General features: G+C 43.8%; 1 protein-coding gene across 1 annotated transcript in view; it reads left to right on the top strand.

Moving 5' to 3' along the window:
* The first annotated feature begins 3,010 nt into the window (after positions 1-3,010).
* The window catches only part of LOC131272642 (calpain-11-like), a 35,682-nt gene continuing 10,987 nt past the window's right edge, over positions 3,011-27,705 (top strand). Inside the window, exon 1 of the mRNA XM_058274460.1 lies at positions 3,011-3,071. Within this exon, the coding sequence (XP_058130443.1) occupies positions 3,011-3,071 (61 nt within the window). The remainder of the gene's footprint in view (positions 3,072-27,705) is intronic.

Genomic DNA, 27,705 nt, shown 5'->3' on the forward strand with positions numbered 1-27,705 from the left:
AAACCCGGGCTGTCCCACCCCATGCCGGACACCCCTAGGGCATGTGTGACCACCCCCGCGAGTGCTGCTCGGAGGCCCAATTGTTGTGCCCGAATAGGCGTTGCTAAAATCCATTCAAATGCGGAAAAGAATGGATCGAGAAAACCTTTTTCGATACGCAGTTTTTTTTCCCCTCAAGTGTTCCTCCTGGGGGTAGGATAAGGTTCCGGGGGGGTTTGGGGTGAGTTCTTGTGCCTTCCGGAACAGAATATTTGATACCCACCTATACCGTGATCGCCGCACTCGAGAATGATGGCGATGAGTTTTGCTTGATCGGTTAATTAACTTCTTTCATTCTCTCCTACTCTTTCCCTTATCGCTCGCTTCTCTTATCCTACGGAATTTTCCCGATGATCGATCGACGTGATGCTGAACAGTTTGGGGGAAGAAATGGAGATGAATCTTCGTGCGGGATCGGGAATTAGAATGGACGCCACGCGTTTGCAATGAGACTGATCATGATGCGTTTTGTTCCGTCTGCTCATTGCTTATTCATTTTTTTTCATTTTTCACCGTTTAAGCGAGTCGATCGCTTCTATTTAACCATCATTCTTTTTCTGCCTTCTCTTCCCTCGCAACTTAGTTTTCATTCATTGTTCATTTGATGTTTTTCATTTCTAGTTTGGTTTTGTGTATCGATAGCGGAAAGAATTTCCAAACTTTACCGTTCTTAACGTTCCTTCCATCCCTTTCTGCTCGACATCTTCGGTGGCAGGTGGTCAACTCAAAATGAAATGCTTCTCGGGGATGGTGAAAGATATTTTCCAAGTGTTCATTCTTCTCAATTTCTTCTCCATTTCACTTAATCAAAGGCGCACGAACGCACACCTCCCCCCAAAGTGGGCGGAAGATGGGGTTGCGCTTTTAGGGACGGCAAAAAAAAAGGTAAAAGTAAGTCAATCCGGCACGACACTCCCTTTAATCCTACACCAAGTTTTTCTTCTCGCCCACCCCCCTCCTGGGAATGGAAAATGCTAATCAAAATCTCACACTTCAATGCCAGATCTCGTGACCTACAATGGAAAAGTGAGGAAAAAATGAACCAAGCGTCTTCCGACCAAGCTGATGGCTGGCAAATTTATACCATTTTCCTTTCCCTCCCCCTCCCAGCTGGGCACCTGTCGTGAAGTAGGTGAGGGTGGGAGAAGGTTGGCTTCGAAGGCAAGTATTTGGGCCAGCGTAGAATTTGCAGCACTTCCGTTAGGCGTGTCGTGCCCGATTTGTGAAGTGCGTCGTCTTCGAAATGCCATACGCCCGGACCCATTTTTTGCCTTCTATGGTGAATTTGTAATGACTAAATAATGGCCGTCATTGCGGAGGATGGGATACTTAATTGAGGAATAACTCGGGTTGATTTTTAGTGCACACGCTTTCAAAACTGGACGAACATTTTACGAGTGACAAATTGGGGAAACATTTCTTTTTATTATTTTCTCATAATTTTTCTCTCTGGTTTATGAAAGTTTATGGAGAAAATCTTAAACCCTAAATGACAGTTAAATTTGATTGTCGAAAATAAAAAAAACAATCAACAACAAAATGAATTAAATTAAAATCTCCATAAGCAATAGAAATAACACCAAAATCGGTGTGAAAATAAGATTGAAAGATGATCCTCGAAGTGGATGAAAGAAGAAACAAACATCATCGCACATCTTCAAAGGGCCAGCTAGCTCGCAAACGCATATGTTGTGTGTGTTTGTGGACCGCTTGCGTACGTGCGCGGAACGGAAACATCGTAAATTTAAAACAAAAACCCAAATGTTATGTTATGCGCCCGGCCGAGATCCGGCCCGTTCCGTCCATCGGAGTTGCGCAACCGGCCCCGGGAGAGTTGATGAGAAGCGGACCGAAAACAAAAGATGGAAAACGTTCGACGAACTGTACGAAAAATTTCCAACACAACCCGGTCCCGTCACGCGCCGATCGATGGGTGGCCGTGTTCGATCAGTCGATCGATCGATCCGTCGATGGATCGATGCGGGTTGCTGGGAAAACACCCACTCCCCCTCGGTCGACACGTGGCGGAACGGTTCATTTGCTTATCGGCCCGTGTAATCGTGCCTCTTTGCCTTCGCGTCGGTGGGCGAGAGTGAGTGTTTTCTTTCGCCTTTTGCCATTATCAAACGCCTGATAGGGGCTAGGTTAGTTACATAAAATCATCGGGTACCCTTAAGTGAGTGATTGATGGTCCATGTTGGAAAAGCACAAGGGAAACACATAATGGTGCCTTTCGATTGGCAGTGAATAATCTCAACGTCAAAGCTTTGAATGTTAAATTAACCCCTTCTTCTGTTTTTGGTAATAAATTGTCCCATAAATTAACATGTTTAACAACGCTTCGCTTTTCAGAACAACACAATGAAAATACGATGAAATAGTAAAGTGTAAAGACTTGCTAGTTATAAACAAATACTGATAGTGAAATGGGACGAAGATAAAAATAGATTAGTCGGTCGTTTTAGTCAAAGCCTCGTTTACAATCAAAGAGGAAAACCTAAACACACGCCATCGATTGGTTTTCCTCCGCCGTCCTTGAAACGCCAACTGCCCAACAACAAGACAAGTGCGCTCCAGTTCCTGTCCGCGGTGTGTTTGTGTGTCCGTGCGTGTAGCAAGTGAGGAAAAAAAAGATAAATCAATCGGTGCCGAACATGGTGTTCCGGATCCGGCCGGCCGTCTGGTCCTCCGTCTAGAAGTGGAGCGAAAAGTGTACTGAAGTGAGACAACGGGAGCGCGCTGTGCACTGGGATGCGCCCGTGACGCTCTGTTTTCAGGTGTGCAGCAACATTAACATCAACATGTTACGTACTGTGTGTGTGTGCTGAGGAAGCGGTGCAGCTTCCCACTGAGCATTTCCTTTTTTGAATCGTGTGCTCCGGTCAAACGCAAATCTAATTGCGAATCGAAGAGAACAAGTGGAGGTGGTAGTTTTCTTTTACTGTCCGTTTTTCACTCCGAACACCACAAGATGCCCGCCGGATATCGATCGAATGGGCACATAGCGTTGCCGGTCAGCAACGGTCACATTAGTAAGTATTTCTTTTTCTATCGTTTATTTAATTTAAACAAGCCAAAATACATTAATTACTTATTTTGAACAATTTGGGAATGTCTTAACGCCAATTTAAACGATTGCAACTTTCAGTAATCGTTAACTGTCAAATGTTTTCTGGACCTCAAACTAGTACTGGTAAACGCATGGTTGTTTCCATGGTAACGTGAAATAAACACAACTCTTCTCAATGCTTCACAACATGAGTTGGTTTATTATTGCACTGTTCTGTCTACTACTATTCTTTAATCTTTGAATATCTTCTAGACTGTTTGAGTTGATTTGAAATGAAATTTGGGATTATTATTGGTTTTGTTCAGAATTGTGCTGTGAATTGAGAAATAACTAACTTGGTTCAAAGATAACAATCGATTAAAGTAGCTTTCATTTATCTTCTGCTTAAAAATAACAACTATTTTAAATTACTTAAAGAATAAATTTCTTCAGAAATCTGGAAAAATAAAGCTCAATATTGAGATGAAAAACAAAATTTCATCGTTTCACGTACTCTAAAATAATTTATCATCATGAATCATATCTTTATCATATCCTTTTCGCCATTTCACCAAAAACATTTTATGAGGAAAATAAAGCAATATAAAAGCCCATTTTCGTGACAATCCATAAACACAGAACGATGAAACTATAACTAACTCGAGATATAAAAATATGTTTTCCAAGAATAAACAGCAAAGGAATGTGCTTCTTCGTCAGCATATTTAGCAACAGCTCGGATTGTAGACTCTCTAAAAAAACACATACACACTGTGCGCTTCCTTACCTAATTTTTAAGGCATTCGTTTCAAATATGTGTGACAGTAAAGGCTTAACAAACAACGTCGGTTGGAGAGATCTAGCCCAGCAAGCTACCAAAGGCGATGGCTTTACAAATGAGCATCATTTAAATATTTTATAGCTCCCGTGAAAACGTCACGCGATGGAACGCGTGGACAAAAAAAAAATGCGGACATTTGTTCTTCGGATTAGAAAAGAAGGTCTCTTGTCTTGTGCCTACCGTGCTGTTTTATGCCTATGTTCATATTTTTTACACACTACGTTGTTGATTTTTTGTTTTTGTTTTAACTTTGATGAAGGTGATGATTTGGTTTGGGGTTTTCTTTTCCTCACGACGAGCATGTCGTTGTGCCCTGCGCGAGAGATAAAAGATTCCTGCTGCCTTCCACGACAACCACGTGTGAAGGAATAAAATTACGATTTTTACGATCGAAACCCCGAGCGGAATCCACCTTCACGGATCACTTAGTCAAAATATTTTAGCATAACATAATGCGAATGAGCCTTCGTCGGCGGGGTGCGGAATTTTTGTACGCCGCAGATAACCTTGACCGAGGGCTTCCTTGTGCCGCTTTCGTTCTTCGGCGATGACTCAGGGTGAAGGTGCGTTTTTTTCTTTGCCTTTCTTTTTCGCCACTTGAATCAGCTGTTCGAACACTTTTTTCGTCTTCGACCGTTTATCGTTCGGTCGTTCGGTTTGGTTTGATGGCTTTAAATGAGTCTTGTGTGTTCCTCCCCGGGGGTAGATTACTTCGATTACGTTTAAGGCAAAAGCAAAACCGCCATAAACAGAAGGCAGCAAAAAAAACGGCATCAAGGAGAAACACCACCATGCTTATGTGTCGCCATCGTATGGAGGCGTTCTTCTGGCGCGGTTTTCTTTTTCGGTCGATTGTTGGCAAAAGATTAACATCCAGGCGAAAGATGTAATCAGCTAGCCAACGGGAACGGCCCGTTGCCGCCACCGGAGATAATTCCTATAATTATTCCTCACCCATTCGAAGGTTTGTTGGGGAGCGTTCGTATCGTTCGTCACCGAATCGATCGGACTCATGTAATTTCGCTTCCAGCCAGCCAGCTGATCGATGTTCATCCAACGCCTGCCACGAGGGAGCCAACGAAATAGATCGATATTATAAGCCTCATTCAGCGAGTTTGGCCTGGAGTGGAGAGGACGATGGAACGGGGGACGCTATTTAGCGCGACTTGCGCAATCAACACGCGCAAAACCATTCATTCGCTCGTTCGTCACTAGACCGAGACGAAATGGCCGCCCCAAGCTCCCTTCATGCACACACACACTCACACACAAACGGATCGTTTAAAAAGCAATATAGGGACTCGGGCCCTTTGGAGAGATTTTCCCCTTGGAGCTTCCCTGCGAGGCTAGCTTTCTTCGCAAAGGGAAATTGTCTCCACTTCCTGGTTGCGATTTTCTCCCGGAGTATTCAGAGCATAGGAGATGGAAAAACAATGTTGCCTTTCTTTTTTTCTTTGCACCAAGTAATCACCTATTAATGTCTTGTTTATTTTATTAATTTGGAAACGAACCCGTTGATAATCAATCATCACTGTCAAATTTTGACAGGAGAGTGTTGATGTGTTGCTTTAAATGTACATTATGTAGAACAATTTTTTTTTGTATTTTAATCTTACACTCTTGTGACTCTCTTACATTATAAAATTAGTTTTTGTTAGTTTCGAGTCGAGTGTCGATTATTTCAAAATTTAACATTTAAATCAAGTGGACACAAATCGGATGAGACGCATGACAAACTGTATCATGTTCGTTGAATCAATTCCTAAGAACCTCGTTCAACCCACCGAAATCGAACCAAAACAATCTGTAAATCATATTAAGAATTCACCAAACGTCCTCACGATGCGATGATTTAATGCACCCCCGTACTGGATATCGAAGAATTCAAACTGAATGGGAAGAATTAGAAAAATAAGATTAAGTCACCGAATGGAACGCGAACCGAAGTTGTTCGAGGTTGAATAGAATATTTGGTTTCCAAAAAAAGACTCGTTCATGAAATGCAGAATTAATTGTGGCCACTCCCTTCACGATTCCTTACCAACTTATCCCTACGTTCGTGCGGCTCGATTTACTTGTCACTCTGGGGCGCGTTTCGGCTCCAGCAAGCCCTCGATGACTCAAACATGATTTTGTTGAACGGAAATCAGCCAGCGTTCGATGCGAAAGAAGCGATCAATTTTGTTGACTGCTCCGTCGAAACCGTCCGCGGGAGGCGCGAGATGAGAAATCGAAACCGTCCCGAAAAATCGTCCAACGGCTTTTGAGGTTCATGTGTCAGGAGCGTGTGTTTCCTTTATTCAATTGCCTCAGCCTTTAGGGTGCGACCTGGCGGTCGTACTTTAGCCCTGGGGGTGAAAGAGTGAAGAGAAGAGAAGGAAAACGAAGATAACCTCACGAAGGTCATTGTCACGCCGGCACGCCCGTGGCATGACCGCAGCAGCAGCAGCAGCTCCAAGACCGCCCGAGGTGTAGGGAAATTAGTGCTCCCCCAACTAAACGGATTCGAGATCGCGACTTCGGCGAAACACAATGAAATAAAGAGTGGCAGGTTTGGAAGAAGAAAAAAAACACCGAAAACGAACCACAACGTTATAATTACACGCAAATTTGTCATATTTCCTAACTATTGTGCGGTTCAAGCTGACATCTATAAAGCCATGATGCTTGAGAAATGGTGGTCCTTGGGAATCGGAAAGAATTTCGACCGGGAAATAACCAATTTACGGCAACGCTCCCAAAATGGAGGGCAAAAAATGGAGGAAACGTTAGCCTGGTGGAACGATACGTTAGAAGTCAACCACATGCCAGAGCTAGTCAGATTTATCTGAAACAACGGATCCGGCAAACGGAAAGCGAGACAGTGAGGAAGTGAGCAAGGAAGCGATTAATCAGCCGGTAATAGGAAATGTACATCTTTGTCGATTTTTATCGCTTGAAATGAGAAACAAAAGTGACGAAAAATATGACAAAACTTGTAAAATAAATTAAGTTTAGTTGTTAACGGCGTTACCGGTTCGATAGAAACATTTTACAACTAGCTTGACGCCCCGGCGTTGCTCGGTGAAGAAGGGATTGAGAATAGAATTATGGTTTTAACTAATACTTGAAAGATATGTTTGAATTTAATCCTTATAATAACGACATATCTAAAATGTTTGATATTTCATCAATTTCCCCGTCATGTATAATCCTTAGGGTAAATATGTTGGATACGATAGACATTGGTTTACATGCTTGTTTTGTTTGTGTTGTAAAACTGAGTTTCAATTGTAAAATTTAGATGATTTTATCAAAAAACAGTGATCAAACAAACCTTCAACAACATCAACAGTACTTAAACTTAGTGTGTGAAAAGTTTCAGAAGTTTTTTTTAGAAGTCGAGTTTTTAGTGTACACAGAACTCCATACATGGAAAAAGCTAAAATATGTCGTAGATTTGGAAAGTGTAAATAATGAACATAGTAATGCCAAGCTTTATTTAAAAAATAAAACTTTGGAAAATAAATTAAATTAAGTTGTTAGAGGTGTCACAGAATATGTGGAAACATTTAACAATTTGAAAAGCGTAAATAATGAAGATAGTCATGCAAAGCTTTCTTTTAAAAATAAAACTTTGGAAAATAAATTAAGTTGTAAGAGTTGTAATATGAATATTTTACAATTTAAATAGCGTCATGCATGAAATTATTTTAAAATGTGATGCTCAAACATTCAACCACTGCATCCCGGGTACGGGATGCATTTCCCAGCAGTTATGACATTCGATGTCGTAAAGCCATTTGAATTTTTCCCTCCTTTACCCCTCGTTCCTGCCCGTTCACTTTCCAATCAACACTGGGATGCGAAAGGCGCAACTCTGCGACATCGAAGGGCCATCAATAAAAGCCCATTTTTACAACCGAAAGGGCATAAACACGCGACCGTGAATGACCTCCCATGAAATGATGCTCCATTCCGTCGATGTCGGTCGGATTTGATTGAATTTCCTCGGGCCTTCGACATTCCCCCGCGCAAAGAGTGCCCGTGTAATGGCCGTCGGTAATTATCACTTTTCACATTCCGACTCGACGAATCGCTTTTCGATCAGCCGCGATCGCGGACAAGGGAGGGTAAGGGCAACGGAGACTGAGACTTTCTTTCTTGAAGCAGTCGTCGTAACGCACACTTACCCGACTGATGCCAAAGTGATGAGCCACGAACTGCCGAACGGAACGGGGACACATGCGGATTCGGATATCTTAATTGTCGCCAGCGATGGTTGGAATTTTCCGGCGAGATTATCACCGACCCTACCTGTCCTCTTTCCTTGCCGAGGGTTTCCTACCGGAATTGTGAAGAAAACAAAAAGCTTCTTAGCCATTTTCGTCGTGGTTTGGGTCAACGTCGTGATCAATTTCACGTTGTCGAGTGTCGAAAACGGGCAGAGATAATGCAAACGGAAGAGAGTTGGAGGACATGAACTTTGCGAAAGACCTCCGTCAAGCCGTTGACACTCCGCCAAGTCGCCAATTGTTTCGTTTCACGACCACAACATAATCGCCATCCTCCTCCTCCTCCTCCACCTCCTCAAGGCCAGCGTGACGTTCACGCACGGTCCACATCCGGCGGATCGTTCCCATTTTCCAGCGCCAAACGGATTCCCGTTGTGTCGATCGGTTTCTATTTCTAAACCATCCGGGATGATGAGGAGAAAATATGCAAATTATGCTGCCATGCCCGGGCCGATATGTTGCCGCAGTGGAGCATACATTAAGAGGGGAGTGCGAGTGCATTTGGTATCGCTAATGTATGCAAATCATCCCGACGCGATGGGAAACGAGCGGGAGGAAAAAGTAAAAACTGGTGCATATCGAGCATTGACTCGGGTCGTGTTTGTGTTGTGTTGTGGGGAAGGCAAAAAGTTCGCTGGCGATCTTGAAAAGATTATATTTCCAATGATAATAAATTTCTTATATCTTAAGCTCCTTATGAACGTCGTTCTCTAACTTTATCCTATTTTAAAACTGCTAAATTATTCTCTTGTTGATTCCTCTAAAAAAACCTACCAACAAAGTAACTTTTCGCTCCACCTCTTTTATCAAAACAACTGTACACCGGAGGTTGTATTCCACCGGCGACACGCGGGTTGATGCGCGAGCCAAACGTCCGGATGTCGTCCGGTTATCATGCCCCGATCGCGGATCGCGTGATCACTCTTTCTTTCGTCGACCGGATCGTCTCCATCCATCGGCGACGCATCTTAATCGCAGTGAAAACAGCTGCTTTGCGTTTCCTTTTCAAACCGCCCCGGATCGGTCGCGAAGATGAATTCCCCAAGGGGCAGCAGTCGTTCGCCCCTCGGGATGGTGAAACGAAAGTGGAAAGTTGTGACCTCCCGGCGGTGGGGAAGACAAGCAGGGACGAGGAGGACCGCCATTGGGCTGGCTATCGATGTGACGATGGGCGTTTTGCTCCAGTTCTTCCATCGACGCCTTCTTCCGAAAGCCACGCGCTATCGTGCACGCTCTAATCCCAGAACGAAGGAGAAATGGTCGGGAAAAATGGTCCCCCTTCCCCTGCCTCTTACCGCGATGCAAAAGCGTCAAAGTGGACCCCTCGGCGAGTGACCTTTTTCACGCGTCGGCCCTGAACGGAGCGTTCAATCAATTCGGCATCATGCGGCGCGAGCGTGTGAAAATTCAAAGCGCAACCCCGAAATGCACGCCGCATTTAGACCGCCGAACTACGGTGCCTCAAAAGTATGTCGATGGGCCTTTTCCGGCATCTTCATTAAAAGAGCGAGCCGGTGCTCATTCCACAAAACCCCAGCTTTATTGTCGCTTCCTGCATTCAACCCCTTTTCATACAAGCAAGAAACAACTTTTACTGCGAAGGATGTCAGTTTGTACAATCATAGCCTTTTTTTGAGAGGGTTCAATTGCGTTGAACTGTCCAATACTGTTGGTTGTTTTGGTTTTTCGTGAGAGTTATTTTTTTCACTTCCTGTCATTTGCAAACTTGCATTTCTTTTTTTCAATCTTCAACCGAGAAATTTATAAATCCTTATTTTTTATCAATTCCGGTAAGGTACCTTAGTTTTCAATTACCTGTACTTGCACAATTGCTTTTTGCCACGCACTTTAACAATGTTGCAAGAATACTTTTCAATAATGAAGTTATATTTGGAAAGAGTAGAACTATTTTCAAGATCCGATTTACATGGTTGTCTTTAAAACTATTTAATTTGCACTATATGAATGATGTTGAAAGGAAACCCGTGACCTTGATTTGTCCTATCTTTCAATGGTTTATGCAGAGGCGGATTATAAGGTAAGAAAACTAAGCAGCTCTTGGAGGCCCCGTATTTTAACACATCAAACACAATAATATTTGTTTTTAAATTTCAATGTTAGAATGAAATGCGTGACGAGTTTGTAAATTTACTTCCCAATGACAATAACAACAAAATATGAAAATGTGAGAATCATACATCTGAATTATCAAAATTGAATTTCGTTGAAGAACACGTCACCGAACGTTCAAAGATTTTTTACATAAGAGTACTTTTCTCAGGATAATTTAAGTATAATGGACATATTTGGATTAGCAAAAATTGGGTCCTTCTCTTTTCAAAACATAGAAATAATGCTTAAAAATGTACAAACCTTTTTTTTTAAACCTTTCATTCAAAAAAACACTGTTGCAGTTGTAAAACGATTTAAAAGCTATTTTATCAAAAAGTAAAAAATTAAATACTTTTTAATTTTCTTTAAAGAAAGTGATTTCATATCAAATTTGATTATTACTGTACAATAAATGAAGCAAATGTGTCACTGCGTTTTCCTCAAGAAAAACAAAACAAAAAAGTTAAGTAGTTAAAGAGTGCTTAAAATAGATCGTAAACCATTTGAGCGCGTTTGAAAGGCAGGCAATTCTATGAGGACAATTTGTCCTCCGACGAAAGTAATCCTCGTTACGCGAGACCCGGGTGTTACCGTGTTTCCCAATCGTAGCAGGTTGTTTGGTGGGCCTTGGAAAAATGGGTGAAAACCCGCGGCCTGAAGACAACCTACCTACCAACAAGCTCCTGCATCCTCCGGTGAATGTGAACGGCTTCGAGCATTCTGGCTAATGATTCTAACTACGGCGCGACCACTTGCGGCATCGTGTGGTGCAAAGTGGGTCAACAGCACTTTTGAGGGCAGTTTTGTTTTTGCTTCCCCTTGCGGGCCCTTTCCGACGTTTGCATCTTAGCATCTTAGCCGAGCGATTAAGCCAAAGCCTCCTCCGGTGCCGAGATGCTTCATTTGGACCACTTGGCCTCGCGTTGTGTAACTCATAAATAATTCCCTTCACCGAGGCCCGGGGGACCCCGGCGCCGTAAACCGGGAGAAGCCGCAGATTCGTCCGCGGGTTGGCAGTTTCTTCTGCCGTGTGCGACCTCTAAAAGCAAGCGCCCGAGAATTAGTCCGGTTCCCAAAACCCACGGGGAGAAAAACCGAAATCCACCGCGTCGTAATTCGTAACGAAGCACGAGCTTGGAAGTGCCGGGAGTGAAATTTATCCCGTCATTTATTCATCCAACCCCCGAGAGCTAACCTTCATTCGGTGGGTTTTTGATTTGGGTTTTCTTCGAAAGCTGTCCGAAGATTAACACCCCAGTGCCTCCCCCGTGGGGTACGTTTTTCTGTTTTTCGGGGCAGCACTTTCCAACCAAGAAGAAAACCTATCCGATAATTAATAGATTTACGGCTGCATTCTCAGCTGTGTCACTTTTGTCTCGTGTTCTCTATCGCTCCATTCCCTTTGGTATGCGCCGGAAATGGGTGGCGTAAGTGAAGCGCTTAAAGCTGCGTTTTTTTTTTCCTTTCTCTCCTTCATAGCTTACCTTTAACGGCTCATTTGAGCTTCGGCTCTCGGTTGGGGGGCAGCTATTTTCCCATTCGCTGCCACATCCGAGGTCGCACTCGACGTCGACGTCGCTAATTGATAAATAATCACCGCTAAATCGATGGGCTCGAGACGCCGCGGTGCCAATTTGCGACCGAACGGAAGAGCCGAAGTTCGTCCATGGGCCAGTGACACAATTTTGTCACGCACGAAATACATTGAGGGATATGGGCAGCTCGGTTGCCTAATTTCCGTTTGTTGGTTTTCTACATTTTTTCCTCCTTCCGATTTGTGTTAATTTTTTTTTGCTTTTGCAGCAAAGAGAAAAGCCAAATAATTGAACCAGGAAAAAAAAACACACCAACTAAATAAAACCATCACCACCGAACGATCAACGAAAAGAAATCAACAAGCTGGCGAACGAGATAAAAATCGAAAACGCATCCCACCACTTCCGAAACGGTGCCAAAATGGTGGTGGAAATAAAATAAAAATTAAATCAAGGCAAAACGAAAGAAACAAACAAACAAACAACCAAACATCCCGCATCGAAATGCGAACGACGCAACGAAAGACTTCAACGCCGCCGACAGAAAGCGACGAACCCTCGTTCGGGTGGCGTGGAAGTCGACGGCGTTGTTGTTGGTGTCGATATGGCAGTTGATAAAGTAAAAGTGGTCGTCGCAACGTGTTGATATCGGTGCAAATAGAAAAATAAAAACTAATGTGGATAAGAAAACATTGCTGGCGCTAAGAAATGGCACAGATGGAAGGAATTGAAAGCGGGAGCATTCCGGGAGTCGTCAGGCAGTTTCGTTGTTTCCACTCGTTTCCAAAGGGTGATGCGATTGTCAATCATCAACATGGCACTGCCGGTGGCCATGAGGGAAAATGAAAAACAAACACTACACACTTGGAGGAATGCTTTCTTCTTCCTAAGCCAATGGTAAAAGGATTTAGCAGGCATGCACATGGAAGTGAAGGCGATAAAACAAATGGGAACACAATATACCGGCTCGTGTGGAAAAACAAAACCTCAACGATGCTTCCCAAGTGGAAAATCCACCACGTTTCCCCCACCCCGCGCTCGGCCGGGAAACTCAATGAAGAGTGAAAATGGCACACACGATTCGGAGTAAAAGACGCTGTGTGCAGCAAGAACAATGCGCTTTTGTGCTCGATTCCATGTTTTCCACCAGGCTGTGCAGTTCGCCCGATGCAGCTGGGGCAGTGCAAGTGTGCGGCACAGCACTGCTGCTGCATAATGTGATGTGCATTCCCTTCTTCCCTTCGACGCTCGACGGCTTGTTGGCCCATTTTCTTACCTCTTTCGCACACTCCTTCGGCTTTCTCACTCTCGTGCTCGCATTGCAGCCCTTCCGCGTGGTGCTTTCTTTCCAAACAAAGTCGACAACGCTCCCGTCTATGTTGTCCTGCTTCCATCTTTGGCCTAGACCGGTAGTCGCGCCATGGTACTGGTGGCTTCTTCGGCGTTCCTTTCCTTAACGCTAATTTGCTTCTTTCTTCTTCGGTTCGTTTTTTTGTTCGCCCTTCACTTTGCTTCGACAACTTTTCCTACTCTTCTCGGACGACTTTGATTTTCTTTCCATTTTGCAAAATCCAACGCCTGCTACCAACGACCCAGGGGAGTGCACTTCTCCCTCTTTCGCTCGGCGGTATAAAAACAGTATGCGCGGTAAAATTATGCCATATTAGAGCGAGTTTAGTTTTACAAGAACAACGGTTTCTATTTATCACCTGCTGCATATTCATGTGCGCGATCTTCTTCGCGGCGCCCTAATCAGGCCAATCGGTGCGACGGTGGAAACCAGGGGTGAGGTGGGTGTGTTTTGGTGTCTTAAGGAGCCCGTGTGCCCTTTTTATTTATCGCCCACCCATTCCATCCATCTGGAGCAGCCCACCCGCGGGGAGGAGTAGATAAGATTTAATTTTCCTTTCTTTGCATACCATCACGGACGTAAGCATGAGAGACGTTTGGGTGGAACTTTCTGCGTGTTTGTATCTCCATTATCTTCCCAGTGATGTTTCATTATCTCACGGGGGCAGTACACAATTTTTCATTACCGATATGGAGTTTGCCAGAAGGGCGCGTCACAGTGAGCATGTAACAATACGTCGTGGTGAGTCGCAATATTTCATTTTTTCCTTCGTTTCCAACTTCATGTTTGTCACATTAACACTTTCTCCCTTGCGTTTGTGTAAAACATCCTTTTTATTTATTCAAATCAAGAATATGTAAATCAAGCTTACCACCGGTGGAGATTAATATGTTTGTCCCTCTACTTTTATGTTTTACCATCGTCTGACGTTTCAACACCATTGATATATTTTATTTATTTTAAATTTATTAACCACCGTATATGGAAAGGATAATCGTCAAGGCTTGTGCAGTGTGCTTGTTCGAATGACCGTGCAACAAAATTTGTGAGTCAGAAAATGCAGTCAAAGGATGTTAATTTACGAGCCACCGTATTTGGGACACCAATATTTTGCAAAGAATAACTCATTAATGAGGGTGACCTCGCACGAACCGAATCTCGTTGACTTGTTATTGATTCATTATGGTTAAAATTTATGAACATCACCAGAGTGTCTTCATTGCAGTTTCAATTCATATTTATTATTGTATTTCAAATCTCGTGGACTTTTAATTTCTGCTGACATTCTTTCTTTTTCTTCGAAAAGTAAATAAAACCCAAATCCAGCAAATTAAATGTCGTCAATGTATCACTTGTTTTAACCCATATTTTACAACGTACATTCTACCGGTCATTCACTCCCAGAATCTATGGCTTTACCGTCCGGTCTTTTTCCCTCGGGGGCGAACATTTAATGTCTTTCTTCAAATCGCTGCTCAGCGAAATAAAGACGATTTTATCGTTCATTGACTCCACCGCCGAACTCCAGCTACCTTAAGCGGCCGTCCCTGACAGCGTCGGCCACACTGGACGATTGAGATAAATAATCAAAGATTGTCCAGTTACGGACCCGCGCGAGTGGCCTATCCGGTCCATTTTTGGCCCGACGCCCGACGCGGCAGCGTGCGGGAAGATCATCCTCCGAAGTGCGTCCGAAGATAGAGGTAAAAATAAAAACAAACCGAAATGATGTATAAAAAAAACCTCACCGCACACACCAAGCCAACTTCTCGCGCGCTCGGTTTTGAAGGACCGTCATGGCAAAAGCACTCATGGCGTTCAAGTGGCTCCGGGAGTTCGTCTGTCACTCGTCACGGCCTACACGCCGTGGCCTCCCGGCCTCTAAATCGGGAAGGTGAGTGGCATTAGACGGGATAACCCGGACCCGTGGCTGGGTCTGTCGCTCCCCGAGAACAACGCCACACATTGTCACCCACGAGCGGGAGGCGGGAACGGTGACGACGAAGAAGAAGAACCGATCCCACCCTCAGCATCCGCCGCGTTTTCGCGTAATCAAGAGAAGGTTCCGGCCAACGGTGGGAACGTACCGAGTAGGTGTAAATGATACATTCGCGAATTTCTAGCCCCCTGGTACACACTCACACACATCTACAGGGACAGTGGAGGAGGTGGGTGGTGAGACGGGTGGCAGAAGAACCGCAACCGTTTGCGGGAACCGGCGAACCTCGGCTTGCCTAGAGAGACATCCATTAGACCCCGGCTGATTTATGCACTCGACGAGATTACGAGCTGCTTGAACCGTGCTTGTTTGTTTGTGCTCCCAACCCCCTACTCCCCCCCCATCAGGTTAATTTTATCTCGGGAAGGTTCTTCCTTTCCGAGAGACCGCGGCATTTATTTATTTACGCACAGACTGGCGTGATGTTCGCCCGACGCCGAAAGGAAAGTGGAAAGAAAGTTTCCGAACCTCAAGGCGGTGCACATCAAAACATGAAAACTGGTTGGAATGCTAATCTCGGGTGGGGCGAGAAGTTTCCTCCCAAACCTCCCACCTGTTTGGAGGTTTTTGCTCACGTAAGCCGTGTCCAACATGGAATTAGGATCGTTTGTTGTAGGAAGCGTATTGAGTAGTCAAGCGAATTTTGATCCAAGGCGAGGACGATTTTATACTATTTTATTCCTTTCTATGTAGACAAAAGCGGGTCGCTTCCATAATTTGGTGACAGTAGGAAATAAATAACGGATTGAATAGGGGAAACCGATATGGATGGAGTGAGAAAAACGCCTTCGCAGTCAAATTTTGCATTCGCAATCAGTTTCAAAGAAGTTATTGATGGTATCAAGTGGTTTATTTAAATTCATTTGCACAATGAAAATGTTTCATAGGTAAAGCAGATATGGAAAAACACAGATTTCAAGTACACTGAAGAACACAATTAAAAATACTTATTATGTGAATGTTATCCAAAATGCGTTTAATTTTTTATTGTCCAAAATACTTTCCAACCTAGAAATGCTAGAGTAAATTCTTTGACTCTAGAACAAAGTTTTGCCACCCCGCAACTAAAGGTTTGGTAGATTCTTTAGTTTAAAAGTACATTAAAAATGTGCCGGGACAAAACACTCCCAGCGCAATCATCATTACGATAAGAAAACAGAACTTGTCGTAAAGTTTTATTTGGCAAATTAAAGTTACTCATGTTGCGTCGCGGACAATAAGCAATAAACATAAATAACATTTTCTCACCCCGTTTCGCTTGCCAATTTTACGGTGACATCGAACACACATAGCTCAACACCCCGTCGGTACCCCCTTCCCAACGGGAAGGTGAAGCAGTTTAACACTTTGTTATGTGTGTAAACTTGCTGAAAATATATTTATAAAAAAAAGGAAAGGAAATGGAAGGACCGGCGCCGGTAAAAGCAAAAATGTGTTTGGCCTGTTAGCACACCCACCGTCGCGTGTTTGAGAGCTTCCGCCTTCGGTTTACCGAGCTGAAGAAATATCACCAAGGAATATAGGGAGGAAAAAGACCCAACAAGTTGAGAAGGGAGTTGAAACGAGGAAAGTTTCACAAGCGCAATGGAGAAAAGTATCTCATAATTGTATGACAAAAGTGTGCGCTCGCACAATTAGAGTCGATTTTTCATGGCAAACCCCATGGCACGTCGATCGGCGGCGTTTACTTCCCAACTTGACGCCAAGCTTTTTGCGGTGGAGTTCGCCATTTTCGCTTCATCTTCCCCCCTGCTTCACTTGCGGTGGTTCAGAAAAAGGGCCAAATGCCAGCCCGAGCCTGACAGGTTGAAGGTTTTGTACGCCCGTACCGCCACATTCGGTGGGAGTCCGGTTGCCTGCCTAGGCGGAAGATTATTAACAAATACGATTGTCACTTAACCAAATTGGCATTCCGTGCGCGCGCTCGTGGGTCGAACGCGGATGGCGCATATTGCACAAGTCCACCGCCAACACGGCCCGGGCGACATCTTCCTGCAGCGTTGTGCATCGGCCGGGATTGAAAGCATAAACTATTGCTGTTTATAACGCGGTCGAGAAGGGGTTTGGAAAACGGGGGGTTTGAGGCTGTGCAATATTATAACATATGCGTTGCAAATGGGACCCTCATTAAGCGGTACTTGCATTCGGTACGTTTTTTGCCGAACGATGTAGGAAGTTAAATATGTTTTCCTACGTGCCATTCGTTACTTCCCTGAGGAAGCCAGAAAAGGTTTTTAACAAACTTGAAGTCCTTGGAATATTTCACATTTACCAAAATTATCTACTTTCCGTTCATATTAAAGTTATACGAAACAAAATTATCCAAAACAGAGACAATCTATTTTACAAGTCAGTCAGAGAAAACTCCCAAATCGCAATATCACCATTAACCATACTGAAATTCATTGAAACAATGAAATCAAATACAACACGTCCAATAAAACATTTGTGCTGCCGAGAAAACGATTAAATCACTCTATTGCTTTGTAAATAGGAAGTCGAGTTTAAACTTAAGCAACAAACTGTTGTTGTATAAATCACTCATAAGACCCTTACTGCTCTACGCGTCACCTTTTTGGAGTACATGCGCGGCGGTACACTTACAGAAGATGCAAGTCTTCCAAAATAAATGCCTCAAAAAGATACTCAACTTGCCGCCGCGGCACAGTTAAACATGACATTCATTGGAAAACATCAATGAAAAAAATTAGTTGTTACACAAAGGAACTAAGTAGCAAGTACAAGATGAAATGCCAAACAAATCAGAACTACTTACTGAACTCATTGTTCAATAAACGCCAAATGCGTGTAATAGTCCGTATATTAGTTGTTAATCATTGTTATTATCATTATTTTGTTTATTTGTTGTAAGTTGTGCATGTCTTTTTTTTCTTCTTCTTTTTTATTAGGTTAAGGTTAGGGTTGTAAATCAAAAGCAACTGAAAGTTTTTTTTTATTTTTTCCCTTAGTTACATTTTTTTATCTAATCTAACTTGTCAATATGATCACTGATCATCGATATAATTTTAAAATGTCGAGTTGAGGATATGTATGCAGTACCGAGAAATCACTAAGATACAAATATTGTAGAAACATTATCTTAAATAAAACAAACTGAAACTGAAACTGAAACTATACGAAACAAAATTACAAATTTTTTACGTTAAAAACGGCTGATTATGTCCAAAATAAACTATTGTTGCAATCATGTCGATGAACATATTTTTTAATGGTTCAACTTGATCACTTGTTATTCTTCAAAAGAATTTATCACAAGTCAGTTAAAAAACCGCTGTTATTAAATCGCCCTGACCTACAAAAACGTTGTAAATATGATCCACTTTTAACATTATACCATAGATCGAGCTGGCATTTAATTGTTTTTCCTATCGCAACACTTGATTTTACCTTGAGCCGCAACCGTAAAGCAATGATAAAAATGCATCCACTCCCGTTAACCCAATTATCAGCTGAACTAATCCAATAAAACAACTGGCCACCCTCTGCTTACGGCTTGAAACCGAACCGACGCACCCTTTCATCTGGTGCAGTTTTATTATCTCTGGCAAAGTGTCCCAAACCCGGGCTCGATTTCATTCTCCACCCATAATACCTAGGAGGGGGGGAGCATAAGACAATGTAATAGATTTCCAGCAGATGGACGACAAGATGGCTTCGGGAAAAGTTAAGCCAGATCTCCGCATCGTAGAATTAACAAATGGAGTCGAAAGAATGAATTCATAATAATTTTCGACTTCGCATCATAAATCTTCCAGCTGGACGCTGTCGAGGAAAACCGGCGGGGGTTCTCCGGGCGGATTAATCCCAAAAAACGAAAAAATAAAAACTTAAATTTGTTTGACCTACTCAACAATTTGAAGGTTTTCAACTCCATCCTCCATCCAAAATGCGTTTTCCCTTGGGTTCGTAAGGCCTGAAGGCAACGCGGAGCGACAGAATTAGGTCTCCGGTAAGCCCATTTCAGGCACGCGCGTGGCTGCGTCGCAAAGAAAAGCGTATCATTTCCTCCCACCCCCCGAAACGAATGCAGATCCAACTAATTCGACAAAAACCCGCCAGACGAAACAATGGAACACAATTTCACACGCCGTTCGTTATCGGGTTGGCTTTCCGCCGTGAGTTGGGGCTTTAGTCGGGTCGAAAGACGGGTCGCCAAAAGCAGAAGAACCTCACTGTGAGCCCATGGAGGGTCCCATCTCAGGTCGCATCTCGATCCTTCAACTGGGTCATCGCTAATGAAACGCAAGCGTACTCGGGGCAGCTGCGCAAACACGTCCGTACACGCAAACCGAAACAACGACCAGAGAGAAACCTGCACTTGTCCCTGACAATGACTCTGAGCCAACTCAACTTCTGTTGCAACTGAACGCACGTGCATCGCTGTTGCAACGGGCGTGTTTGTGTCACTGTCATTAGCGATTGTTTATTTTGATTCATTCCGGTGCTGATAGACGCGGCTAATGGTGGTCGCATGCAGCAGAAATGGCTTGCTTTCCTTTTTTTCTTTTCAACCCTTCAACCTATCAACATTTCAACAACCCCGGGGAAACGGCAACAATGGCAATGTCAAATTGTATCATGCAGCGGACCTCCGGTAGGGTTAATAACAACTTCCTTCCCGTGTTGTGCGATTTGCATTTTTATCTGATCGTTTTGTGATAGTTTGATAACAACACGCACGCACACAAAACCGTAAACAAATGTGATTGATGATGATGGTGGTGGAAGGAAGAAATGAATCAAAACACAACCGAGAAATGGTTTGTGTATATTAAAAAGTCGAAAACGCCCTTAGCGAACGAAATATTGTTCATCATTTGATTCGAGAAGACGATACATTTTTATCAAGCTCAACTAGACCAACGATGCCCTCCGAACCCGAATCGGTTTGATTTATTTTCCTCCACGCTCCGCATCGAACACTTTCCACGCGCCTGGGGTTCGTCGTCTGGCGCAGCGTGCAGCTCGTTTGTTATTTATCAAAACGACTCCCGGGGGCGGGGGGGGAGGCCACAGAATCAGTTAATGTTTCCAGCCTAATGATGTGCGTGGGAATTCCTCCGCGATGGGGTGGATTTGTTTTCCTTTTTTCATCACTTTGTTTCTTCGGGTTGCGTTTCGGTATTGTTTTTCCTTCTAGTTTCATTCTTGTGCAATCTGAATCGTTCGATCGAGGCGGACCAGAACAATATTAATGATGCTGCCGGCGCGTCACAACTCAATCACGGCGCGCTGTTGTTGAAATTGTCCTTATCTTATATTTTACTTACTTTTTTGCATTTGGCCAACTTTTCATCACATCCGATCGGCAACACGTCCGGGAAATCTCTAGCCCCAGAAGTGCTTTCAGCACCTCGTATTTTCTACCCTATGGTGACCTTTTCCTTCCAACACCCCTCCCCTCTCGAATGCTTCCGAGCAGACTTTTGTTTGGAGCACTCAGTTCAAGTTTGATCAATGACTGTTTGTTGCCGAGCTTCAGATTTTTCTCCACCCATCTCGTTTGCTTTTCCTACGCCCAAACGCCCTTATTCTACATATCAAGTGTTCTTCTACATCTCAACTCTTGTGTGAATGTGTGTCTTTGTGTGTGTGTACCCACCACCTCTTGGGTGGGAAAGTGAAAGGAGGCTAAAACCTAGCCCACGGCATGGAAGCTTCCCATTTGGAAACACCTTACCGTTTATTGTTGGACGCGGTTGGAAGGTGGAAGCATCATGCACCGTGAAGGAAAATAAGAAGAAGGAGAAGAAGAAGAAGAAGAAGAAGAAGCAAATGAAACGGGTTTTCTTCTAAGTTCCGTGCGCTTCTTTATCGTCCCATCGTTGGGGGGTTCTATGAAATTAACCGACGATGATGATCAGCAACGCGGAGAACATTAGCAGAGTTTAGTGATCTCAACATTGCGGGCAAACGTTCGTTGTTGGATGGAAAAATACCCACATTGGATGGTCAATATCCTCCAAGGTGGAATTTTACACAATCTTTCCAAATTAATTTGAGAAAATTGAAACAGAATCTCGTCGAATATAAAGTGAATTGACATAATATTCAATTATACTATTTTTCTTCTACCTTGACAAAGAAGTAGGCATCGCTGGAAAGGTTACGTGAAAAAAAAAACAACGAAGCTCGAAAAGTCATTGCCTACCTAGAAGCCCCTCGAAGGGAGTGTGCTTTTGAAGGAGGATCGACGGTGGGGAATGCATACATGTTTCGTAAAAGAGACACATATGACTTCTCGTGTTGTGTAACATTCGCTAAGGAATCGGCCGGCTCGGACGGTGGGATGAAAAGGCGAGTGACGTTCTCTCCGACGGTTTTTTGTTTTGTTTTCTTCCTTTCAATCCGACACCCAAAGGTTCAACCCTCACCAAACGGTTGAACGTCGTGTCGCTTCTCTCCGCGTGCACGTTGTTCTGCTTCGGGTAGTACGGTATCCTATTGCTATCTAATTACGAACCGCGCAAGCCCCGTTACAGGCCCACCAGACTTCCTCCCCCTTCCACTCTCGCCCGCGGTTCGATATGTGAAGACATTTTCATTCTTGAAAACGAGAAACCCACCTTCCCGACAGTTGTTGCGCTGAAAACGGGCGTGCTTCCCCGTTTGGGTTCGGCCGCACGACGCGCCCCGAACGTCAATAATGACATTTGCAGTTTGACAAGCTGTCCCGTTGCATTGTTTACCTTTTGTGGTGCCGGCGGTGGTTGGCTTTGCGCTCTCGCCGGGGTTCACTTAAACGATTTAGCCAAATTATAACCCGCGCAAGCAGCCCCTTCCCGAGTGTGGAGTCTGCAATTGCTGCACCCTGTGCGCGGTGCGTAATCCGGAAGCGGGCGCAACAAAGGCATAAATTAAACCAACCCAAAGCGCACGCAACCATTGGACTCGGCTGCAGATTGGACTCATTTGGTCCTACGCGAACCTCGCTCTGATGGGTTCTGATTTCTTTCTTTTCCCCCACCCAAACGGGGCTTCAAGCGGGCCGTCCAGAATAGAAATGGAATTTGAGAGCTCCATTGCACGATCGAGATTGCGTTTCCGATCGTTCGAAAGGGACTTTAATGCTTCGCTTGTTTATTTCTCCGCGTGTTTCTATTTTCAGCAAACCGCAAGAATAAGTAGCAATTTAGAGCACACGCAATGCGAAGTATCTACACCACCGTGCGCCTTTGCGTGTGGTATTCCGCCTATTATTTGTGGAGATTTTAGCAAAGACATAAACGATCCAAAAGCGACGAACCGGAAAAAGGCGGAGAAGCAGACAGGTTCTGTCATTTTTTCAACCTCAATTATTGTTATAGTTTGTTTTAGTTGTTTCTTCCTGTTTAATATCTACTTTGGAAAATATACAAATATTTAAACAAGCAAATACTTTTTCCTATCTTTAAAATTAAGTTGGAATTAATTTCTATAGTATTTTACAATATTTACCAGTTTATAGAATCTTATTATCTCATAGCGTGAAACTCAAACTTACAACACATTACACAAAGTTGAGCTTTATCTGCAGACAAACAACATTTAACGGTTGAACGGTTTTTTAAGATAAATCACCGGTAATTACAACAACATGAAAAAATAACCCTATTCATTTCATTACGCCACGCGGAACACTTGAAAATGTAAACCAACCCAGAAAGACCGAAGGCTGGTTTTGTTTTTAATTAACAAAGCAAAAAACTACCGCCCTGATTCTGAGACGCACGCGGACTGCGTCAGAAGGCGGGAAAATGTGAGAAAAATATCTTTCACCTCCTCCTTGGTTTTTCGCTCCCGGGTGGTTTTTCGAAGGCCTTCCGCCCTCCCGCTCTACCTGTTACTATTTTCTATCTAAATTATTACCTTCGAAAACCGAAGGCAGATGTTGCTACATTCCGAACGGGGGTCTGATGCCCAGACATTTGGAACATAATTACTTACACCACCGAAACACTGTTATTCGTTATTCGCGCGCGTTAGGGTGGCCTCATGGAAAATAAAAAAGGAGACGAGGAAAAACAAAAGCGAACGCTGCCAAATTCCACTCGCCGAACGGGGTTAATTCGATGACTTCGACGCTTGACGAAAGCGCAAGATGAAACAAAGTAATCTAACCCACCAGCATAAAACTGCAACCGGCCGGTTTGGCGCAATAAACCCCAATTCCTAAACGGTCCCGCTGTTGAACGTTTCATTTCATCCGACCAATTTGAAGATCGCCACGGAGCGCCGAGGGAAATTGGCTTGGCCACTTTCGAGTTCATCGGTTCACGCGAGTGGAAAGTGATCGTTAGATTGAAAACGATCAGCTTCCGTTTTAGGTCGTTTTTCGTGTTGTGTGTGTGTATGTGTGTGTGTTTGGGTTTTTTTTGTTTATGACCATCTTGTAAACCATTTGCTTCCTCTTTAAAAGAAAGCTGCCGGGCAAACACGAACAGTGGCCAATGGGGGATGTACGAAATAAATAGAGAAAAAAAGTAAAACACCCTCGATTGCAAGCTCGAACAGGCTTCGGAAAATGAGAGGAAAATTTTGCGAGTCATATGCGCCTTATTACGTACCACGTCTGATGCATTGCAACTTTGTATTTTTCCATCACACACCGAACGCATCGGCATTACTCTCCTAAATCTTTAGAAATAAAAAAGGTCCGTGGAAAAATAGACATGCCAAAAGGAAGAAAAAATGGGGGGATGATGCTACCTTTACCTTTTCCACCCCAAAGTATGGCGTCATCGATAATCAGATAATTGGATCTTGATTGCTATTATTTTCTAAGTTGCGTCATCAAAGCAGACGACCGGGGCATTCCCAGCGAAGCGGCTCGTTGTGGATCAAATGGTCTGTGAAACCTTTTCACCTTGTTTTACATTTCTCGTCAGTCAGTTTGATGTTCGGGTTCGGTTTTTCGCGGCCGGTTAAATTATTATTTCCAGCTCTAAATGGTTTGCGTAAGAAAACTTGCTGCAACAGCAGAGATGGTAAGGCAGACGCACTTGTTCGTATGAGAAATACCGCGAAAGCTGGGGCATCACTCATTTAGTTTAGATGCTCCAAGGGCAATTAACATATTATAATTAAGGTTACATTCACATCGGTCGAAGGGGAGCAAAACACCAGTTATGTTTAGGTTGGTCAAATTGTTAACTGAATTTAAATGCGCAGATAAATAAATAATACGCCACGATCAAACTGATAGGATATCTTTACGATCAATGAACGTTAGAGTTGTATAAATTGAATCGAAATGGATTGAAAGACGTTTTATAATGAAATAAAATTCGTACGAAACATCTTCGCATCATAAACCAATCAAACAAAAAATAACAAAATATCAAGCTACAGATCAGATGGAAATGAAGAATTTTAAACTACAAATGAAAAGTAATTAAATTAAAAATCAAAAGAAGCAATACGCCCAGGCTGTTAATTCTGAAAAAATAATAAAAATCAAAAGATAGTAAATATATCATTCTTTAAGCTTTGTTTTGGCTACATGAAAGATCTTCTACACCAAACGGGAGTAAAGTTCCCCCCGTCGGGGATCCGCAAACGAAGGTCGCCAGCAAGAACAAAGAAACATCCCAATTATGGCGGGCTGCCGCGGCTAAGCGGAACATTTATGCATCTAAGCACGCATCAGCACCGCCGAACTCGGGTGCATCCGAAGCACTTGCACGCGCACCCCCTTGCATTCCTTCCGAGCTGAATTTCTGCAACTCGAACTCTCGGAGTTCTTCAGACGCGCCATGCCGGTAGATCCCGAAACCGCAAGAGCTTTCGCTTGTGGGGGGCAAGCGAATAAAAAAAAGGGAGGATAGTGCGGGAGTTGGTAAGGTTTAAAATATATTAACCACTCCACTCAACTCCCCCTTGACGCCAAAGAACCGCGCTCCAGAAGAAACGGTAATGATTAAAGCTCAACGCTCCGGTCTTCGTCCTCGGTTTTGCTCTCGTACATGTCGTGTTTTCCACCGTTTTTTTTTCTCTTCCTTCCACCTTCTGAGACCGTTTTTCTTCGCTTTCGGTCGATGGCGTTTCTTGCGCTTACTTGCTTTTCGTTGTTTTTTCTTCCAACCGTACGCCAAAGAATTTTCATTCAGAACTCGTACCGAGACTCGCTTTGGACACTGGGACTCGTTAAACTGTGCCTTCCAGTCCAGGGAGGAAGGGAAGGAGAGACAAATCTCGTCCGCGGGTTGTGGCGCACGCGGTGATCTAGGTTCGGTTTTCATCCAATTTCGTTTCCCTATTGGATTTATCTTCTTGTTAAGTTTCCCTTGTAGTTCACTTTACCTTTTTTTTTTGTTGTTTCGCTTACTCGGTTCTTCACTCCGTGCGGTGCTTTATTTTTACTCTCCTCACGTTAATGAACGTAGAAGTGTCGATGTCATTTGTACAAGTGCTTGTTGATAACTAGCCACGATAAGCCCGTAAAGCACCGGCGGCGCTATTCCAGCTCGTTGCAGAAGGTTGCAGTCGCGGAAAGAACGATCGTTAGCAATGAGGGGAGCACGGGCAAGGGAAGGATCGCTGGGAGCTTGTCGATAGCCCGGGGCAGATAACGAGCTGACGGTTACATAACTTCCACCTCCATAACGATCGGTCTCCCCTTCCGAACCCGGGTGGGACTCCGGAGAGTCGCTCGACAAAGGCCAAACGGCAGATCTCGGGGCAGATCCGGCTGGACCTGCCGACAGTGCAGGCGGCTCGAAGAGGTCAAAGTCTGCGTTTAGGAGTTTCAACCCTTTCCCCCTCGCTGCGGTGGAAAAGTAAGGAGCGTGGCAATGGCGATAAAACACGAGTTCGGAATCGACCCGATCCGGATTCCTCCGCGTGCTCTGGATTGGATTGGCGTTCTCAGCCGAGTTGCTGGCGAGCGGGGGACTGGGGTCTTTCAGGAGATCGGGAGCCCAAACCCCGAGAAGGTCTAACGTCATCGTGTAACGGGGCCTCGATGGGTTGGGCTCGATGAAATATGGTTCGGCTCGTAGGGAAACGAACTGTGAAACAAACGCGGTTATGGCAATGTTGCATCGCGAGCGTATGCACTTCTCGGTTTCAATAGAATCGTAAAATGTGTTCTTTAGATAACTTTCCAAGAAAGCTCCTTTCGAACCATAGTGGAATCTAGTATTGCATCTATTTTAATATTCGGAACTTCTTTCAAGCAATGAAATATAAGTTTTATAACCACATTGTTGGGCTGTTTTCTTATACATTGTATGTTTTCTAAACCAATCTGACTACAATGTTTTGTACAAGAGCAAAGAAATGTATAGACAAATCAATTTTCGTTCTGAATTAAACTAGAGTCTCTTTTTAAAACTATTTCGGATGAACACAGTTTTATACTTAGTTTGTGGATTGTTTCTTTTTCGATATTTTTAAAAACATTTAATGGTTTCTTCTGCTGTTTACCTAAATAATAAATTGGTGTTCCCATAAGTATATCTCATACATCTTAGGTGCATTGGTTCGGTCAGGTTTCGGTTCTCGTTTCGCAGGCCATCAGTTTACTTCCCCCGTAGAGTCTTTGTTCCAAACGACCTCCCGCAACTGACCTGAACTGGAATTTGCCAATGCCGAGGCACCTTACTGTTATTCGAGACGCGAAAACAAACTTCAGCCGTAGATAGAGGCCTGGCCTGGGTCTGTCGTTGCTCTGGTCGCGACCTGACATGATCTAATTATGAGCACACACACCCTGCCCGTGTCAGCATCCCTCGGATTGGTTGGCGAATTACGAAACGTGACTTCACATAACCCTAACGAGTGACTCACCTCGCACCCGGGGTGGGGTGGGGAAAACTGACAGCGGGCCGATGGAAACCGATACCGCTTCTCTCCACCCTCCTCCGGTTGTTGTGGACTCGGCAAATCGATCACTTCACGGCATCGGGGGAAAGAACTTGCTGTTTGCCCTACGGCACGGCATTCAGTGTTACTTTGTAACTCCTAGACAAGTTTGGTGTCCATTTCAATGGCCGGTTGCCTCTTCCCGGGCTCTCGCTTTGAGGTTTGCATTGGCCTGGCGCATAAATAATGCAACCATGATTTGCTAGCCCAAGCCAGGAAGTAGCAGAAGGAGATTATTTCCATTCATTCATTCATCAATCGTGTAATGAGTTTTCAGTCGGACCGGAGAATCGATCAATCTGTTCGGTGTAAAACGAGACTTAGTTTTGCGCAATTGTAAGAAAGTGGTCTTAATTTTGTTTGAAAAATAATAGATAATTAATATTTAAATCATACCGTTCACTTTTAACTATGTAATACAGGCTTTGCCTGCCAAATTTGCCTCGAAAGCGGATGATTTTGTCTCTAACGCACGTTATTTTGAAATAGCTCATCAACTGTTGTCTCTAAAGCAACTGGTATTGAAATAGCTCATCGACAGTTGTCTCTAACTCATCTCATTTTGTCGCTAACTCATCTGACTATGTCTCTAACGCATCTGGGTTGCCTCAAGCCGAAAAACAAGAAAAAACCAAAGTAA

The sequence above is a fragment of the Anopheles coustani genome, chromosome 3 (genome assembly GCF_943734705.1).
Source record: "Anopheles coustani chromosome 3, idAnoCousDA_361_x.2, whole genome shotgun sequence".
NCBI lineage: Eukaryota > Metazoa > Arthropoda > Insecta > Diptera > Culicidae > Anopheles > Anopheles coustani.